At 48.1% G+C, this 20,842-nt stretch overlaps 2 protein-coding genes across 2 annotated transcripts in view; both read left to right on the forward strand.

Moving 5' to 3' along the window:
• Positions 1-20,842, forward strand: part of LOC310784900 (major histocompatibility complex class I-related gene protein-like) — a gene marked incomplete at both ends in the record, with an annotated part of 40,677 nt that overhangs the window by 14,230 nt on the left and 5,605 nt on the right. The gene's annotated exons all lie outside the window — the stretch shown is intronic.
• Positions 245-9,657, forward strand: LOC310785695 (major histocompatibility complex class I-related gene protein-like; the record flags this gene model as incomplete). Its single annotated transcript, XM_083646834.1, has 3 exons — positions 245-503; positions 7,706-8,011; positions 9,635-9,657. 3 exons carry the CDS (start codon positions 245-247, stop codon positions 9,655-9,657), a joined length of 588 nt encoding a protein of 195 aa, XP_083502960.1.

A 20,842-nucleotide genomic window follows, 5' to 3' on the forward strand; every position in this document is an offset into this window, starting at 1 on the left:
CACACACACACACACACACACACACACACACACACACACACACACACACACACACACACACAACTAATACTATGCTTGTCTGGTATCATACGTCCTGTCTGATACAGTGTTTCTGTCCATCCCATAATAACAGAGATCACATTCTCTCTCTCTCTCTCTCTCTCTCTCTCTCTCCCTCTCTCTCTCTCTCTCTCCCTCTCTCTCTCTCTCTCTCTCTCTCTCAGGTGTCCACACCTACCAGTGGATGTCTGGCTGTGGATGGGATGATGAGACAGGAGAAGTTAGTGGTTTTCGTCAGTATGGCTATGATGGAGAAGACTTGCTGGTGTTGAACATGACAACATGGACATGGATCGCTGCTAAACCAGAGGCTGTCAGTGACGCAGAGAGCTGGAATAAGAACACAGCTCTGTTAGCAGCAGAGAAGAAGTATTTTTCACAGACCTGCATTAATAACCTGAAGAAGTATGTGTCCTATGGGAAGAGCACTCTGCAGAGAACAGGTAGAGTCACATGACCTGATGTAGTTTCATCAAGACAACAATGTTCATCTGTCTCTTCTGTTTCTAATGTACAGAAACGTACAGAAATGTACAGAATATGAACCAGCACACACACAGACACACACACACACACACACACAGTATACAACTGTCATGTTTTACTTAGTTTCGAACTCAAGCTCTCACTAGTGCCTACAACGCTGCGACGCAGCCCTATGGAAGACTGTCATTTTGCTCCAAAATTACTTTTCATTAAAACCGACCACCCACCCATAGGTGGCGTGGTGCCCCCTGGGGCTGACACGGATCCACGTGACTACGTCACGTCCTGTCAGCCCAGGGATAATCACTTACGTTTTCTTCCAGCCGCTGAGAAGACGTGTTTTCTAAAGCTCCGCGGTTAACTATGAGTTAGCTCTCTTACATAGCTTTAGATACTAGGCTCGTTCCGGCTGATTTGCCCACCTCAAGAGGTTTGCGTGGACGGGATAAAGCAGGCTTCGGGGACCAGACCCTGTACCCTTCACCAGCGGCGTCGGAACAAGTCATCTAAAAGCTAAGAGTATCTTCCTTAGTTAACTGTTTATTGCTACCGCCATGTAGTTCTGCTGCTACCGCCGTGTAGTGGTTATTGCTGCCGCTGTGTAGCTTTGCTTCGCTCCCCTGGCTGGGGCAGCGCTATCGTTTGAGGGCTGACTTAGGTCCGCGCTCAAAACTGTTAGGCTAGATTGCATACGTGCTGTTAGCTTACAGTGTAGCTCTAGAACATAGCTAGCCAGCCTGGTTCTTGCGGATAAGCTAGCGTGCACCTGTGTCGTTAGCGTCCGTTTGCTTGTTTTAGGCGCCGGCTATATTGTCAGAGCGCGCACGTTACTCCAGGAGTAACGTTAAATAGATAGTTAGCGAGTTGCTCAGTGCAGCTAGCTTGGACTAGCTTGTAGCACTCCAGCTATCTGGCTGTGTCCCCAGACAGGGTAACGACTACCTCTGTGTAGGGCGCGCGGTAAGCGAGAGTAGTAGCTAGAAGCCATGCTCTTCAGTTAGCTAGATAGCTAGCTTGCTACCCGTGCAGCCAGTATCTAGTGTTGTAGCACTCCAGCTTCTTATCATCGCAGGCTATTGCTTACACGGTAACCCCGTTATTCCTGTTAGCAGAGAGAGGGGGGAACAGCTAGGTGCTGTGTTAGCTGTGAGGCTACGCTGGCCGGTTACGACCGGCACAATGAAAATTATGTGTGCACTGCCTAAGGGCATGAGCACGCTGCACAGGCGTTGCTGGGACCTACATACTGCTTGTAGTGTAGATTTTACTGGCGTCGGCCCCTAAGGGGGCACTCTGAGATTTAGCTGAGCGAGTACGCTAGCTAAAAGTTGTGTTGACTTCTCTCAGTTCTTACGCCTTCTTAGCCAGCTTGCTTGTCTGCTAAATGTTGCGTGCAAATAGCATCTACTAGATTGTAACTCCCTCTGAGGAGTTTCTTCTGAGATTGACTAGCTTCGCGGGCCGCTGGCCTCTGCCTGCGGTCACGCTTGCTTCCCCGTGTTACTCAGGGTAGAGACTCGCTGCACCGGCTTGTGCGCAGGCTTGTGTTAGCGCACGCTTGTCTCTCAGTGCTTACGCTAGCTTAGCTAGTGGCTGGTTCACACCTGTTCTCGCGGGTTAACAGGTTGTGGGTATTGTTGCCTCCCCTTCGGGCTGGGCTATTGCCGCTTACGTTACCGTTGCACGCGCACGTTCGCTAGCCTCCGGGTTGCTTACTGTCTAGCCTGTGCTTCTTGCTAGCCTGCTAGCCTGCTTAAACGGTACTCCCGCTAACAGGGTGCGGCCCGCGGGAGCTTGCTATTAGTGATTAGCTTCCGGCTTTCTCTTGCTACTAGCAGGGAAAGTCAGCGAGGGGATGGGCTGTGTGTATCACTGCATTGGCCGAGTATGAACCGGCACGTTAAGTGTGTGTTCTGCCTTGGGCATGAGCACGCTGCACAAGTGCCTTGAACCCGCGGTCTTGCAGCTGCTGGGCTATCTTCACGAGCGAGCCCTCCAAGGGAGCAGTTCGTGGGGCGACGCCCAGGGCCGCAGCTAAGCTCTTGAGAGCGGACCAAGGTCCGCTCTCAAAAGAGTGTGAAAGCTAGCTTGCAGACGTGCAGATAGCATTAGTACTGTTTAGCACAGAACTATAGTATGGTTGCAGATAGCTGGCGTGCACCCGTGCAGTTAGTATCTGTGTGCTAAGTACATTGGGCGCGAGCTACCTCCGCTACAATAGACGTACCGCCCCGTGCTGGCGCTACGCGTCCAGCAGGGGTTACAGCTCGCCAAGGTCTGGGCTCAGTGCCAGCCTTTGGCTTGTAGCTCTAAGGACAAGCCCACCGCCCTGGGTGGTTGGGAGCTCTCCATGTGTCGCACTCCCTTGTTGGGGCGCTCCCTGGGGGCACAGCGCACCTTGGTCCATGGCCACGGCCTGGCCTCGGTTGGCAGCGCTCAGGTCAAGCCCACCGGTTGGCTTGTAGCTTTAGACCCACCGTCCTCGGTGCCCAAGGCCCGAGTTCGGTCGGGAGCTCGCCCAGGGTCTCATACCCATCATCAAGGCTCGCCTTGGTCCATGGCTACGGCCTGGCCTCGGCTAGAGGCTCCTAGGACAGCCCACCATCAATGGCACCGACGGCCCATTGCTGGTCGGGAGCTCGCCTGGGGGCCGCACTGTCGGACAAGTCCACGTGCGGCCGGTCTCGAGAAAGAACGTTACCTCCGCAGTCCCCCCAGCCTGCGAAAGTCGCACGGCAGGAGGGGGGGGGGGGCTACTTCGATACAACAGCGCGTCAGTAGGCGGAGCTTGCGCAAGAAGTTCTCCCCCAGCATGCACAGCTTCTACGGAACTGACCATGCGGCGGGGGGGGCGTAGCCTCTCACGTCCCGCCCCCCCATCAGGGTACCGGATCAAAAGGTCCCGGTGCCCAGCAATATGCTCATGACGGGTTCCGCTCCTTTGGCCACAAGAGACCATCTTGTCCAACAGGCTCGATGCCTGGGAGCATCTATGTTCCCCGTCCCCATTACCGCACCCTCCAGAAGGGATACGCTCTACAGTTTGCCCCGCACCCACGTTCGACGGGACCCCCGATCCGGCCATGGAGGGGGAGGCCATGGACATACTCCACAAGGAGGTTATTCGTTCCTCGCCAGAGGGGCGATTCGCTCGGTTCCCAAGGCAGATGTGCGCTTGGGTTTTCTACCATAGGTACTTATCGTACCCAAGAAGGACGGCTCCATGCGTCCAAAATTGGACCTTCGGCATCTCAACAAGACGCTGAGGAAGTCCCGTTCCGAATGCTCTCTTTCCCCACCTGTTCAACGAGTTGAGACAGGGGGATTTCTTACTTCCGGGGATCTGAAAGGTGCGTTCTTCCATGTCCACGTGGTCAGGAGACACAGGAAATACCTGAGGTTCTCCTTCCTGGGGAAGGCTTACGAGTTCTGTGTCTTGCCATTCGGCATGTCTTTGAGCCCGCGAACCCTCACGGTGTGCGTGAAGACAGCCTTGCCTCCCCTCCGCGCGAGGGGGATCCACGTCTTCCTATATCTCGACGACGTTCGCTTAGCGGCCGACTCGAGGGTCCGTGCCACGGAACATACCAAGGTGGTGACCGATCACCGGCAAACCTTAGGGTGTTTGGTGAACTGGCAGAAGAGTGGCCTCGTCCCAGCGCAGGCGGCGACCTTCCTGGGGCTCGAGCTAGACTTCCTGCGAGCCTTTCGCCAGAGCGACAGGCTCGCACGGTTCGGACAGCAAGCCAAGGACGTTAGGTCTGTGCCCTCGGTGTCAGTGCATCAGTGCACAGTGATGTTGGGCCTGATGGCCTCAGCACTGCATGTGCTCCCGCTGGGAGGCTACACATGCTCCTGTGGTCCAAATATGGTTCTCAGGCTTCGCCTGGACTCGGCCGGGGACCGTCATCGCAGGGTTCCTCTGACAGGTCAGGCCTGGCAGGCCCTGGCCATATGGGCGGACCCCCGTTACAGGGCCCCAACGAGGTACTCGGTGGGGCCCTGTCCCGCTCAGGATGGTGATCCGCACAGACGCCTCCCTCTGGGGAGGGGGTGCGATTTGCGGGCATTTTTCGGTGAACGGCCGGTGGGAGGCTCAGGAGCTTCGCCACATAAACGTGCTAGAGCTGAAGGCGATTCGCCGGGCTCTGCTTCAGGACAAGCCCACCATCAATGGCGCCGTGGGCCCATTGTTGGTTGGGAGCTCTCTTGGGGACCGCACTGCCGGACAAGTCCGCGTGCGGCCAGACTCGAAAGAGAACGTTGCCTCCGCAGTCCCCCCAGCCTGCGGAGGTAACACTTCCAGCGGCTCACACATGGGCACCATGTGCTGATTCGCTCGGACAATATGGCAGCGATCGCCCACCTGAACAAACAGGGCGGTGTGCGGTCGGGGGCGCTGAACCATAGAGGGGATTCACCTGTGGGTGTATCCCCGTCTCCTTTCAGTGTCAGCGGTCTATCTGCCGGGACGGCAGAGTTACGACCGGCCTGCTGTCTCGAGGCAATCCCCGTTATACGGAGTGGTGCCTCCACCCTCGGGTGACGGAACAGGTTTGGGCCAGGTTGGTCGCGCCTGCGTCGATCTCTTGCATCGCGGCGCGCAACACACTGCCCACTGCGGTTCTCGATCCAGGAGGACAGCCCCCGTTAGGTCATGACGCGCTGAAAGCGCACGTGTGGCCGAGGGAGGGGCTCTATGCGTTTCCCCCAACCCCCCTGATCCGTCAGGTGTTGGACAGGGTGAGGGAACAGCGCCTCCGGCTCGTTTTAGTCTGTTTTGGCCCAGGCAGACATGGTTTGCGGACCTGGTCTCCCTGGCGCAAGATCCGCCCTGGGCGTTGCCGGTACGGGCCGATCTCCTATCCCAGGCAGAGGGGGAGGTGTTCCACCCCTCCCCAGGCAGGTGGAAGCTAGCGGTCTGGCTCCTGAACGGGACCAGTTGCTAGCACAGGGCTTGCCCGACAATGTGGTGCGCACTATTCAGAGTGCTAGGGCTGCTTCGACCCGCACTCAGTACGCGTACAAGTGGCGGGTTTTTTCGCGATGGTGCACAAGTAAGGGTGTGGATCCAGTGAACTGCAGCGTGCGCCCAGTTCTCTGTTTCCTTCAAAGATTGCTTGACGCGGGCCAGTCCCCGCAGTCGCTTAAGGTGTACGTAGCCGCGATTTCGGCTTGCCACATGGGGATTGAAGGGACCCCCGTGGGGGTGTGCCCTTTGGTCTCGCGCTTCATGAAGGGGGCGCGTAAACTGCGCCCGCCGTTGCGGTGCGTTTTTCCCAAATGGGACCTGGTTATGGTGCTGGACGGGCTAACGGGTCATCCGTTTGAGCCCTTGGACTCCGCCGATTTAAAGGTTCTGTCCTTAAAGACTGCGCTGCTGCTGGCCTTATCGTCAGGAAAGAGTCGGTGACCTGATTGCCCTCTCGGTGCAGCAGGCCTGTATGGTTTTTGGGGACGATGGGCGCAGGGTTACGTTGCGACCTAACCCGGCGTACCAGCCCAAGAATATTAATGCCAGCTATAGGTCTATGGTTATAGACTTATCGGCATTCTGTCCCCCTCCATTCAGTTTGGGTGAGGAGAGACGTTTGCACATGCTGTGCCCCGTAAGGGCGCTCTCGGCCTATGTGGCCAGGACGCGTTCATTACGCATTACAGATCAGCTGTTGGTTTGCTTTGGGCAGAGTGCCCAGAGCGGACCCCTTTCCAAGGATCGCTTATCACACTGGATAGTGGAGGCGATCGTGTTGGCATACTCTGCGGTGGGCAAGGTTCCCCCGGAGGGTATCAAGGCGCATTCGACGCAAGGTGTTGCGACATCCTCTGCGTTGTTGCGTGGTGTGTCGGTGGAGGACATGTGTGCCGCGGCCTCATGGTCCTCTCATCACACTTTTGTCAGGTACTACAGTCTCGACGTGTCCGGTTCGCAGTTCGCGCACGCGGTGCTGTCGGTGGCAAGAAAGTAGTATCATTGCCACTCTAATATGTCATTCGGTTAGGCATAAACGTTGCCATATGGCCGTGGTTCACAGGTGCCTTTCGGGTCGCCCTGTGGGTGCTACCGGCAGCAAGGTCGGTTGAATTGAGGCACTAGTGAGAGCTTGAGTTAGAAACGAAGTAAAACGTTAGGGTTGTGCTACAACCCGGGTTTTACGAGTGAGAACGAGAGCTCTCACTACCCAGCCTTGCTGTGTCGATGCGTCACGGGGTGCGTCGGATCTCAGCGGGCTGGAAGAAATTAGAGTGATTATCCCTGGGCTGACAGGACGTGACGTAGTCACGTGGATCCGTGTCAGCCCCAGGGGGCACCACGCCACCTACGGGTGGGTGGTCGGTTTTAATGAAAAGTAATTTTGGAGCAAAATGACAGTCTTCCATAGGGCTGCGTCGCAGCGTTGTAGGCACTAGTGAGAGCTCTCGTTCTCACTCGTAAAACCCGGGTTGTAGCACAACCCTAACGTTTTTGCGTTTGCACACATCTTTTTGTCTCGCTCTCTGTCTCCCTGTTTCTGTCTTCGTCATTCTCTCTCTCTCTCTCTCTCTCTCTCTCTCTCTCTCTCTCTCCCCTCCTTCTCTTTATCTGTCTCTCTCTCTCTCCCCTCCTTCTCTTTATCTGTCTCTCTCTCTCTCCCCTCCTTCTCTTTATCTGTCTCTCTCTCTCTCCCCTCTTTATCTGTCTCTCTCTCTCTCCCCTCCTCTTTATTTGTCTCCCCTGGCCTCCCTCTCTCTCTCTCTCTCTCTCTCTCTCTCTCTCTCTCTCTCTCTCTCTCTCTCTCTCCTCTCAATTCAATTCAGTTCACAAGCTCTTTCTCCATGTTGTTGACGACGTGGTGTTGATTGTGTCTGTGCCTGGTGGTGGGTTGAGGTGTAGAGAGATGTTGAACATAAATCAGCGTGATAAGAACTACCTAAAATGACAGAAACCATCTTTGGAGAAAATATATTTGATTATTTAGTTTGGCTCATGCCCCATCCACTAACATGAAGGGGGCGGGATTCATGAGCCATACTGCAGCCAGCCACCAGAGGGCAATCAAGATGGCTTCACTTTTTGGGAGCTGACATGCTTACTGTATGTGTGTGTGTGTGTGTGTGTGTGTGTGTGTGTGTGTGTGTGTGTGTGTGTGTGTGTGTGTGTGTGTGTGTGTCTCTCCAGTTCTTCCCTCGGTGTCTCTCCTCCAGAAGTCTCCCTCCTCTCCAGTCATCTGCCATGCTACAGGCTTCTACCCAGACAGAGGCATGTTGTTCTGGATGAGAGATGGAGAGAAGCTTCAGGACCTCATGGACCAGGGAGAGATCCTCCCCAACCACGATGGAACCTTCCAGACGAGCGTTCAGCTGAACGTTTCATCAGTCAAAGCTGAAGACTGGGGGAAGTACGAGTGTGTCTTTCAGCTCTCTGGTGTCAAGGAGGACATCATCACCAAACTGGACCCAGCAGTGATCAAGACCAACAACCCAGGTAAGACTGGGATCACAGCTGATAGAGGAGGAGGGACACATTTAGTTTACTTCTTACACCTGACTTGTAGTGCATGAAGGAATTAATGTATTTGACAATTTCATCAAATCACAGCTCTGCACAGAAAAAGAGAGTGAAGCAGTGAGCGCTGTTCTTGTTCTACCTTCTGTAATGTTTTGTGTGTAAACATTAATGTCTCTCCAGTGGAGCAGGCAGTAAAGACACCTTCTTTGGAGTTACAAAGGTCCAGGGTTTGAATCCCCAGGTGGACAAGTCCTACTTGCCATAGGTAGCAGTATCACACGACTTCTCCCTTTAGTTAGTTTCTCCTCACTAAACCTATACCAGGTGTTTATTTGGCTCAGTAGGTAAAGGCTCAACCTTTCATGTGGAAGTTTGTGAGATATAATCCAGACGTGTCCGTTCCAAACTCATCAGTCATTAAGGACAAATAATAGGAAGTTTGTCAGTTGTGAACAACTCCATCAATGTGATTATAATGAAAAGATGAACTTGACAGAAGTCACATGCCGACACTAAAGCTAAGACTGCATGTCTGAACTTCACAACATGTCAGTTTGTGTGTGTCGTTTTACCTTCTGGAATGTTTGGTCTGTTTGTCTTTTCAAATCGTGCTTGGACCCCTCAATTGCTGCTTATGGCTATATTTGATTATTACATGGCGAATATGCTAACTGGATATAAGTGTTTCAAGCATCAATTAATTTAAGTTAAAACCTGCCTAGTTAAAGGTAGAAAAAAACTTTAAAAACATATAACAGAATGTGTTTCACCTTTAACCAGTTCCTCTTCCTCCAGCTGACCTGCCTGCAACAACAACCAGAGCTGATTCCTCCTCTCCAATTGAGACAAGTAATTTCACACGTTGTAAAAACGATATCATATTTTTCCACAATGTAAAATGTTTTATACATGCATTAGCCTACACGTAAAGATGTCTTATTTTTAGAGGAGTTTACAGTAACACAGATTCACATGTAGTTTAGGATGTGTTGAACATGATAACATTGTTTCTAAGTACAAGTTAAGCTATAGATGAATCAGCTGTCACTCAGAAAACATCTGACTTATGATTTACAGTTTGTCTCCTCTTTAGTTGATTATTCCAAACTATTTGATAGTCACATAAAATAGGATGATTTTCTCATTTATATTATTTATTTCATCTTTTTGGCCCTGCACCCCCTGCTTCTCTCTCTTTCTCACTCCTCTCTCTCCCTCCTTCCCCACTCCCCCTCTATCTCTCTCGCCCAGGTGACTTCCTGGTTGTGGTTGTGTGTGTGACTGTTGTTGTTGTGGTTGTTTTGGTGCTGCTGACTGTCAGTCTGCTGCTGCTCTACAGATGGAAGAGAAAGAGAGAAAGTGATGGTGAGTTGCTTTCAACCGTGTAAACTATCATCTTCCATCATCTTCCAGTAGCCTACACACACACACACACACACACACACACACACACACACACACACACACACACAAACACACACACAAATAAAAAATCTTTGTTCTGTCTGTTCCACAGGTTCGAACACCAGGGGAAACTCAGGCTCCATAAACCTGCAGGTGAATTGTCTTAACTCTTTGTATCTCTGTTTATTCTCATAGTTAGTTTCCAGTTCCACCATTGACGGTATAATATATGGACGTCATGTCTGCTCCCAAAAAGTGAAGCCAAAACACCTCGATTGCCCTCTGGTGTCTGGCTGATGGTTTCTGTCATTTCAGGTAGTTCTTATCACACTGACGTATGTTCAAGTGCTCATCTTTCTGATGAGTTTGTTTATAATTAGTTAAAGTTAAGCACAAGATGGCATAGAGAGCCAAAGTGAACGTCACTTCCTGCTTCAGCACTGTACCAGAGATTTTCATCCGCCATTCATTTCCCCATAGACATTTCGTAAAATGCTTATAAAAACAGTTTTACTTGTTCAAACCAAACGGTTCAGATATATTTAGAAACAGGGGAGACCATAACATTTAACTCGGACCAAAACGTAAAAGAAATTGCGGATTTAAAGAAAAAAAAATCTATGTTGTTTTTACGTTTTGGTTGGAGTGAAATGTTCTATGTTCTATGGTTCTATGGTCTCTCCTGTGTTGGTTGGAGAATGTTTGATTGGTGTGCCTTTAGGAAGACAAAAGCTCTTTTCTGCAGAGGCCATCTTTTGTGCACCTTGCAGCCACCTCTCTCTGCTTTTAATGAGGAAAAACACTATATGGACACACAGCCTAAAACAGCATAGATGTAGGATACATGCAAGATGGAGGACTGTTTCCATGGCTACCGCTGGTGTGCTCTCCTGCCTTGTACCCTTACTGAACTTAATATTTTATGATTTTTTTTTTAGAATGTCACCTATGCCAACTGGCCTCGAGCCTCCAGATCCCAGCCAGACTCCACCTACCAGGGCCTCAATCCAGCCACCATGGACCAAGACCAAACATACTCTACTCTGCAGCCAGACTCCACCTACCAGAGCCTCAGTCCAGCCACCATGGATCAAGACCAAACATACGCTACTCTCGAGGAAGGCCAGTTTTAATCTTTTCAGACCAAAAGCGAATAATCAGTGTGAATGAATTGCATGGCGATTAAGAACAAACAAACAATCAAACAAACAAACAAACATTTATCTCTGTGGGACTATTCATACCAAATAAAAATTTGCTGAGCGGATTTGTATTTTTTCCCCTTTTTGTCGTGCGATTTATTCACACGTATTTTTCTCTTTTGTTCTAAAAAGACCTTGAGCCTGCTATAGGGTGGACTGGTAGACTTGAGCCTGCTATAGGGTGGACTGGTAGACTTGGGCGGTAGGTTCAGAGGTTTGAGCAGTGGACTATCTGAAGGTTGCCGGGGAGGGAGATTAATAAAGTAGTATTCTATTCTGGATAAAAAACAAACTCATCAGGATAAGTCCATTAGCCTATTTCACATCCCACCCAAATCAGCCATTTTGTGTCTAAAACGCAGAAAGTAAAACAGAGGTGCAAAGAAGGTCCTGTTTGCTGTTCCTCCACTGCAGGGACAGCTGGCCCAGTCCCGGGGCTCTAATCAATGTCTTGCTTGCACCTGTTTTACTTCCTGCCTTTTCAACACAAAATGGCTGATTTGGGTGGGATGTGAAATAGACGTACTGTATATAGGGAGACCGCACACTCCACAAATCTGCAGGAAGACCGACTTTCAAAGATACATAATTTATTGGCAACAGATGTCAGAACATCATGTTTCACAGATGTGCTTCATCAGGTTCATTCATAAAATGAGGGTGATCTCACACACCTTTGTAGCGGCCGTGTGATAAAACGGCCCACCCCTAAATGCATAGTTCAATCAAACAATTAGCTCTGGTAGAGAATCTAACAAAAAGAGAAAACATTTTTGAAAAACATGTAGAAAAAATAGTACCAAAACTTGCCAATATAGGCTATATTAAAAACATAAATGTGACAAATAATCTCTATATATAGAAACATAGCTACATCTTACTGTATGTATGTATGTATGTATGTATGTATGTATGTATGTATGTATGTATGAATGTATGTATGTATGTATGTATGTATGTATGTACTGTATGTATGTATGAATGTATGTATGTATGTATGTATGTACGTACGTACGTACGTAACGTGACTATAGAGAGTGTCACTCTGCTCTGTGTGTACAGTATGTGACTATAGGGAGTGTCACTCTGCTCTGTGTGTACAGTATGTGACTATAGAGAGTGTCACTCTGCTCTGTGTGTACAGTATGTGACTATAGGGAGTGTCACTCTGCTCTCTGTGTACAATATGTGACTATAGGGAGTGTCACTCTGCTCTGTGTGTACAGTATGTGAGTATAGGGAGTGTCACTCTGCTCTGTGTGTACAGTATGTGACTATAGAGAGTGTCATTCTGCTCTGTGTGTACAGTATGTGACTATAGAGAGTGTCACTCTGCTCTGTGTGTACAGTATGTGACTATAGGGAGTGTCACTCTGCTCTGTGTGTACAGTATGTGACTATAGGGAGTGTCACTCTGCTCTGTGTGTACAGTATGTGACTATAGAGAGTGTCACTCTGCTCTGTGTGTACAGTATGTGACTATAGAGAGTGTCACTCTGCTCTGTGTGTACAGTATGTGACTATAGGGAGAGTCACTCTGCTCTGTGTGTACAGTATGTGACTATAGGGAGTGTCACTCTGCTCTGTGTGTACAGTATGTGACTATAGGGAGTGTCACTCTGCTCTGTGTGTACAGTATGTGACTATAGAGAGTGTCACTCTGCTCTGTGTGTACAGTATGTGACTATATGGAGTGTCACTCTGCTCTGTGTGTACAGTATGTGACTATAGAGAGTGTCACTCTGCTCTGTGTGTACAGTATGTGACTATAGAGAGTGTCACTCTGCTCTGTGTGTACAGTATGTGACTATATGGAGTGTCACTCTGCTCTGTGTGTACAGTATGTGACTATAGAGAGTGTCACTCTGCTCTGTGTGTACAGTATGTGACTATAGAGAGTGTCACTCTGCTCTGTGTGTACAGTATGTGACTATATGGAGTGTCACTCTGCTCTCTGTGTACAGTATGTGACTATAGGGAGTGTGACTGGGTCCATGTCTAGGGGAGTGAAGGAATGACCACTTTACAACACACCTGTTCTGGGCTCTGTGATGAAAAGAGTCTATTTGTTATCATGAATCTCATCACTCCTATTTAATTTGTAATAAAGGACAAAGTAAAGAAAGAGAACAAAAAAACTCTCCTCGAGGTACAACACCTTCAAACTGTGATCAGCTGTGCTGGTTTGAAAGTCTGGACAGAGGAAAGTGCATTACTGATGCATCTGTATGACTCAAAAACACATCATTGAGGTGGCAAAGCCTTCACTCCCTCAAGCTTTGACTTTTTATTATACAAGATATGTACATATTATTCTTTGTGTAAATGTTTTTATTTGATATTTGATATTGATATTTGTACCTGTTTCTAAATACCCCCTTGCCACAAAAGTACATGTCATGATGGTCGCAGTAATAATGGTTGTTGTTGTTTGTTTGCACTAAGAGTCCAACAAGATGTCAAATGAAAGCTGAATCCACAGATTCCAACAGTATCAGTCTGATCAGTCTACGAGCAAAACTCACTGAACTAGCAGCCGAACAACAACACTTACTGTCACGACAGGTGGTGGTAATAGATTACTTTGGACATGTGTATTTTATATTTGATGCTCCTTGACTTGCAGTACTTTGCCTTTTACATTTACTCTCCTAAGTTCTCTTACTATGTTTATTGATGTTATGCACTGAACACCAAAGTAAATTCCTTGTAGCCTGTGTGTAAACTTACTTGGCAATAAAGACAATTCTTGATTCTGATTTTACAGATGTTTATCAGAGGAGACGATGGCTGGGAGAGCATTTTTTTTTTATAACAATCTATTAGAATAAGTATCCTTTTAAATATTTTATAGAGGACTTGTTGTGATTCATGTGTGTGCAGAAAACAAGGAACCAACTTCCCTTTTCTTTTCTGTTCTGTTCTTATGACCAGAGAAACATTGGCTTTAATGTTCACCAAATTGATTGATTGATTGATTAATTGATTTTATTTATGGATATAGCAGAACAAAATCCATGGACTGGACATGTAAAAGTGTGAACACTTATTTCCAACATGGTCCCTGGTCTTATAAATCAGGACATACGGTCACACATAACATAAAATAAACAAAATAGAATATATATATATATATATATATATATAATTATGACTTCTCCTATGACAAGTGGAAAGCGTCTGTGTGTGTGTGTGTGTGGGGGGGGGGGGGTTCAGGGGTTAGAGGGCGGTAGCAGGTCACCAACACCCTCCACACACTCACTGTAGCTTTCAATGAGCAGGCAAATAAAGCATTAATAAAGTAAGCATTGAGCAACTCAAGAAACTGGCTGTTTTAGGTTTTAATTTTGTTTTTAGAGGTTTTCTTGACCTATAAATGCCTGTGTAAAAGGTTTTCAAAAGACATACTCTTGTCTGCCACAATTGTTTTTCTTTTGTTTAATTCAAAAACCTATTTATAAATAAAACTGATGTGACACACAATAATCTGAAGTGAAGTCTTGCAATTTAATTTGACTTGCTTTAAAGCTGTAGGAGGCAACTTGGTACAGTACTTTGTCACCCCCAAGTGGCAGCGGGAGCTAACTGTTTGAACTTTGAGGTACTTCATTACCCAGAAATTGTGTAACATGACAAAAGTAAACTGCTCAGATCTAAATGTCCCCTTCAGCATCACCAGCATCATGGTGTGAGTGGTGGTTGGAAAAAAGTGTTTGCAACAGATTTTCTGGATGGAGCTCTTTCTGGCTGCTTTTAACACACAGTTTTACTCCTAAGTTTTGTTTTGTCACTTCCTACTTTCCCACCAGTGACCATAACTGACACCAGAAATTAATTTGGGCAAACAGGATTGATCAGTTGGGATGGGACTCTTTTCTCTCTTGCAGCCCCTCCAAATGTGGTCCATGTGTGGTCCATGCAGGCCTAATTGGCCATATCTCTGGGTGGGAAGCCAGAGTAAGGGTATGTCTCCTGTTCGCTGCACCAGCGCCTCCTCTGGTCAGTCGGGGCGCTTGTTCTGGGGGAGGGGAACTTGTGGGAATAGCGTGATCCTCCCACACGCTACGTCCTGCCAGTGAAAACTCCTCACTGTCAGGTGAAAAGAAGCGGCTGCCGACTGCACATGTATCAGAGGAAGCATGTCTTGTTACCCCGTAGTTATACTATAACTACAGTCTTGTTACCCCGTAGTTATACTATAACTACAGTCTTGTTACCCCCAGTCTTGTTACCCTGTAGTTATACTATAACTACAGTCTTGTTACCCTCTAGTTAACTACAGTCTTGTTACCCTGTACAGTCTTGTTACCCTGTAGTTATACTATAACTACAGTCTTGTTACCCTGTAGTTATACTATAACTACAGTCTTGTTACCCTGTAGTTATAGTATAACTACAGTCTTGTTACCCTGTAGTTATACTATAACTACAGTCTTGTTACCCTGTAGTTACATGTTATTTGCGGGCTGTATTCTAAAGCGTTACCGGATCGTGTCATAGATTATCAAGCACACAGCTGAGGGGATGTTCTTATGACCACATCCCCCGCATGTTTTCCCATTTTCACAAGATGGTGAAACTTGTTGGCTATTTAAGGTAGGTAGGTAGGTAGGTAGGTAGGTAGGTAGGTAGGTAGGTAGGTACAAAGGGGAAATTATTTTGTTACAGCAGCAATAGGCAATAAAATAAGAATAGGAATAGAAAATGAGAAATAAACTATGACTAGCACATTCAGCAGCATAAGAATGAGAAGTGTCCGTGTGTGTGTGTGTGTGTGTGTGTGTGTGTGTGTGTGTGTGTGTGTGTGTGTGTGTGTGTGTGTGTGTGTGTGTGTGTGTGTGTGTGTGTGTGTGTGTGCGTGCGTGTGTGCGTGTGCGTGTGCGTGTGAGCAGAGTTTTGTCTGGCCACAGCTCGTTCAGGATTCAGTTCTATTTTCCGAGCGTGAAGCTGCCAGGCATGAAGTCAATGGAAGTTGTGGGCGGGGTCAAGGCACGCCGAGCCATGCTACACCGGTCACACCAGAAAAACATTATTTTCCTCAGCGCCTGGCTCGGAGCTGCTCCTCCAGCCCCTCCCTCCCCCTCACAAATTGTATTGACTCCATGCCTGGCACGTCAGCTGCTGCGCACTGCACACTTGGAAAATACAACAGAAGCTGAAACTATCGGTTCAGCTTGGCTTTGCCATGGCGCAGCGTGGCTTCAGCGTGGCTTCAGCGTGGCTTCAGCATGGCTGTTAACAAGGACACTAAAATGAAACTGCCTGGCTTTGGCGTTGGATGGCGTATGGTGTGAACGTGCACTTGGCTTCAGCTCTGCCAGTGATGATGTCATAAGTGATGTCATCAGTCTGAGGCTATATAAGTGATGGGAGTATGGGAGAAGCGAGATGGAGACGATTGCTTCCGCCCCTGGGCTGTGCGGGTCACCTGACAGTGCCGGATTTTTTAATTAGGTGATTGCCCTAATTACCTAATGATGTGATGTCATCAATGATGTCATCAGTGATCAGCCTTCCTGGCTGAGGCTATATAAGTTCAGTGATGATGTCATCAGTGATGTCATCCTTCCTGGCTGAGGCTATAGCCGCTTTCACACACAGATCGCGCAAAATTGCAGTTCAGAAAGCCCACAAAGCCGGCAGCCTCGCCACAGAAATTGCTTTCACACACAGCCAAGCAGCACCGCCACATTCCCGTCCTGGGGTGTGCTTTCAGGTGACAGCCACCGCTCCCGGATTGAAAGGCTAGCGGAGGCATTTCCACCCAGCTCCTCCTAGCCCAAATTAATATTTGCATAGGTTAGTGTAGCCTAGGCTACTGTATGATGAACGAATTCATTCAACAACCAAACATCGCAGATGTACAGCCAACGAGGTGCAGCTGCGGTCGTTAACTCATTGAGTGCCAATGACGACAATCGTCGTCAATTCGGATAGTAACGTAGAGTGCCAATGACGACGATTGTCGTCAATTGCGTTTTTTGACGGTGGGACGTGGATCAAAGCCAGATCCATCTCCTGTGAAAGTATGGTGGATGTTGAATGTGTAAAAGCTATTTTACCGACCCATTAGGTGGCGACAGTGCTCTCCAGATTAGAGAAAGTTGAGTAAAAAACAGAGAAGTCGTTATGGAAACGGAAACGGCATCGGTATGCATCGATATGCATGAAGCATAACGTTAGCTGTGCCTGTGAACAGCAGTCAATCTGCTGCCACAATTGAGCCCCTCCGTCTCCGCTGCGATAGCCCCTCCATATGATTTAGTTGCCGACACCAGCGTCTTTCTGAAAAGTTACATTATTCTCAGCTGGGAGCCGGCGACACGCTGTGAAAAAGCTGCGTGCAGCGGACTTTTCAGTACAGAGCAAACGCAGCAGACAGCCACCACCAGAGACACTCCCACGGAGGAGGAGGAGGGGGGTGGGGCACGCAGGGCAGCATACAACCATTGACAGTAAACACAGACCCAGACAGCAGGAGGCTCGATGGACAGAGACAGGCAAACAAGCTAGATTTACTGCCCACCAGCAGTAAATCAAGACCAGCAAGAAAGTGTAGGGTCTGCGCAGCAGGGGCCAGCGCTGCTGGTTGCAGCTAAAAAATATTATTTGGCCAAACAAAATTCCTTTGTTTTATTGAAGGAAATTATTTTTGAGGTGTGACTACATCAGAAAATATTAGTTTCAGAGTCAGTGATGTGCTTGAAATGCTTCCTTTCACAAAAGGCTCAATATCTCAGCTTCTAAATTGAAACGTGTGTTTTGCTGAAATCCACCTATCTTCTCCGGCTGATAACTAAAGAACGGAAAATGATATCAATAAACTTTTTTTTGCTGGTGATAGAAGAGAGTCTCATCGTTCTTTGGGCGTGTTCGGTGCTTACATAGTAATATCACACAATATTCTGTGGGCCTCGAGAAATCACTGAAAACGCTCTGAAACTCTGGCACTGGGAGCGTCCGTTCTCCAAAAGTGGCTGGCACTCAATGAGTTAAGGATCAAACTGATAAAACGCAGCTGCGGTCGTTAAGGATCAAACTGATAAAACACGAAAGTGTTGTCCACATGCAGCATGGTAACAAGGCTTTCAATATTCATCTGATCGACTTTATGGATCACAGATGCGCCATCATGTAGCCTATTAGGTACAAGGCTAATTCTTATCTTTTGGTTCCAGTTTTTTGTAAAGCAAATTATTCCCATGAAGTAGCCTAATTAGCGTCCGTTCTGAAAGACGACGCCCGCATATCAAACAGCTGCAGTCTAACGTTCGTCGGGGGAATAGTATAGGCTATAAATGCACATGACTACTATAACGTTAGTAGTTTTTGTAAGGGAATGCACAACTGGCTAGCTAGACAGATAGCAGTTCTGGAGGTGGTTTCCAGAAGGAATATCCTCAGACCAACTCGCCACAGACAGCTATAGTCCTCTGAAGCTTATTATTATATCCGTTAATTTTATCTACTAATGTCAACATCGTTTGAGCATAAAGCCTAACCTACTTACAGGCACGGAGCATTCCTCCTGGCGCCCCTGCAGTCATGATTGTATAGGCTACTTTTTTTTACTTTCACTCATGTCTTTCTTGCTGCATGAGGTGATTACCGCTGTAATTTTTTTTATGAATGAGCTGACCATTCGCACTGTTTCGGCTTGCCGCTCCTATGCTTTCAAGTGGAGGCGGGTTGCCTGGTAACCCGGCGCTGTGACTAGGTCCACTGGCGTACAAAGGCGTACAACAATTACCCACAAACCCGCGTTCACAACTTTCACATCGGAGGCACGGATCCTGCCTCCGATGATTCACAGGATGGACCAGTGGTCGATGACTTCATAACTTGGTGCGACGAGTCCTTCTTAGAGCTAAATGTGTCTAAAACTAAAGACATGATCAGCTTTAGAAAGTCCCCTCCTACTCCTACTCCTACTTACATCAAAGACACAGACATTGAGCTTGTGGACAGCTATAAATACCTGGCTGTTGTTCTTGACAACAAACTGTGTTTTGATTCTCATGTTGCTGCCACATCAAAAAAAAAGCCCCGCATCGTCTTTTTTTCCAGAGGAAAATGCGTTCCTTTAATGTCTCTTCTGTAATGATGACGATTTTCTACAGAAGCGTTATTTAATCTGTTCTTATGTTCTGTATTGTGGCCTGGTTTGGTGGTCCCCAGCTGATGACCCGCATAGGCCCTCAGAGGTGTTCATAGGAGCACACCAGCACAAAAGGCACTGGTGGAGGTGCGTCAGGCAGCAATGCCCGGCAGGTAGACCATCAACCTGTATCATGATAATCCCTGCAACCTGATGTAACGTTTAACTACAGCATAATGACACACAACTCACCTCCTCTCTCTCTGGGAAGTTGGTCACGGTGTTCTTTGTGATTTTCACAAAGTCATACATCCAGGACAGGCCCATAAAAATAGCAGGGACACGTTTTCATATTCATTTCAATCGATTTCCATACAGCGAAAATCAAAACAAGGAAGTCAAGCGCGCGTGGCTTCTATCTAGCCAATCACACATGTATGATGCACGACACTATGTGACGTAGTCAGCGACATTAGACATTTAACTAGGTAGGAGACACTTCTCATCAACACTTGAAAGTGTCGACTCAAGTCCTCATTTCTGTCGGTGACGGTTTCAAAAGTGTCGACAGACCAAGTATAAAGTGGGCTTAAGACAGGGGATAGGCTGCTGTACCGTTCACTACCACTGTAGCAGGAGGGGCGCCTCGCTACTTTCTGCTGCACACACAGGGAAGAGAAAGCATCTATCTTCTCATCTTATTATCAGGAATATGGCAAATATGTGAATCTTACAGAATGTTGTCGTGTTCCTTTAAGAGTAACTTCACCTCCCCGCCTGAGCAGCAGTAGAGAGCAGCGGTGCTCAGTTTATCAGAGGATTTAAACATTCAAGATGCAGTCATGGAACTTTACAGGCATGTAGTTCAGATCATAGAAGGCGGAGTCCCAAGAAGGGTGTGGTCAAGGCAAGGGGGCTGGAAATAGAGGGGTGGTGTTCGTTATGGGCGGAACATAGGGACCAAAGTGCTGAACTCCAGGAAAAGATTCTGTTCAGACGTGATGTTATGGATCCACCATTTTTCTTCAAGTTTGAATATTTGGTTTGGTATGGCCATGCTTCTTATTTCTTCTCTAACTCGTAGCTGGTGAGGTTAGGCTGCCTACTGCTGCATTTCTATGGGGGAACCAGAACACTGCTGACCAGAACACAGGACCAGAACACAGGACCAGAACACAGGACCGCAACAGGACCGGAACACAGGACCAGAACACAGGACCAGAACACAGGACCAGAACACAGGGCTTGACATCCTGCCTGTAGTAATGCGTCACCAGGCTCTTCTCCTCGGGAAGAGCCTGGTGACGCGAGGTTAGGTCAGTGTGCTCCCATCACAAGATGGTCTCACTTTTCTTTTCTTTTGTGTGTGTGGGGGGGGGGGGTTATACTCTGTAAGGGTTTGTGTGTGTGTGTGTGTGTGTGTGGGTGGGGGGGGGGGGGTTATACTCTGTAAAGGGTTTGTGTGTGTGTGTGTGTGTGTGTGTGTGTGTGTGTGTGTGGGTGGGGGGGGGTTATACTCTGTAAGGGTTGTGTGTGTGTGTGTGTGTGTGTGTGTGTGTGTGTGTGTGTGTGTGTGTGTGTGTGTGTGTGTGTGTGTGTGTGTGTGTGTGTGTGTGTGTGTGTGTGTGTGTGGGTGGGGGGGGGGGTTATACTCTGTAAGGGTTTGTGTGTGTGTGTGTGTGTGTGTGGGTGGGTGGGGGGGGGGTTATACTCTGTAAAGGGTTTGTGTGTGTGTGTGGGGGGGAGGTTATACTCTGTAAGGGTTTGTGTTGTGTGTGTGTGTGTGTGTGTGTGTGTGTGTGTGTGTGTGTGTGTGTGTGTGTGTGTGTGTGTGTGTGTGTGTGTGTGTGTGTGTGTGTGTGTGTGTGTGTGGGAGGGGGTTGTACTCTGTAAGGGTTCGGCATGGACTCTTCATTCAGGCCTTTGAAACTTCATAGTGGAAACAACAATCTTTAACATGAGCTTTTTCATATGAGTTGCTTTTATATTTAATACAGTTTAGCTTCTGCTTACTGTAAGCTCCTCCCTCCACTCTCACCTTCATCTCTCTCTCTCCTCATCATCCTCACTGTGCCCACAGGTGTCAAAGAAGGTCCTGCAGCA

This window comes from Poromitra crassiceps, assembly GCF_964638095.1.
Source record: "Poromitra crassiceps genome assembly, chromosome: 11".
Lineage (NCBI taxonomy): Eukaryota > Metazoa > Chordata > Actinopteri > Beryciformes > Melamphaidae > Poromitra > Poromitra crassiceps.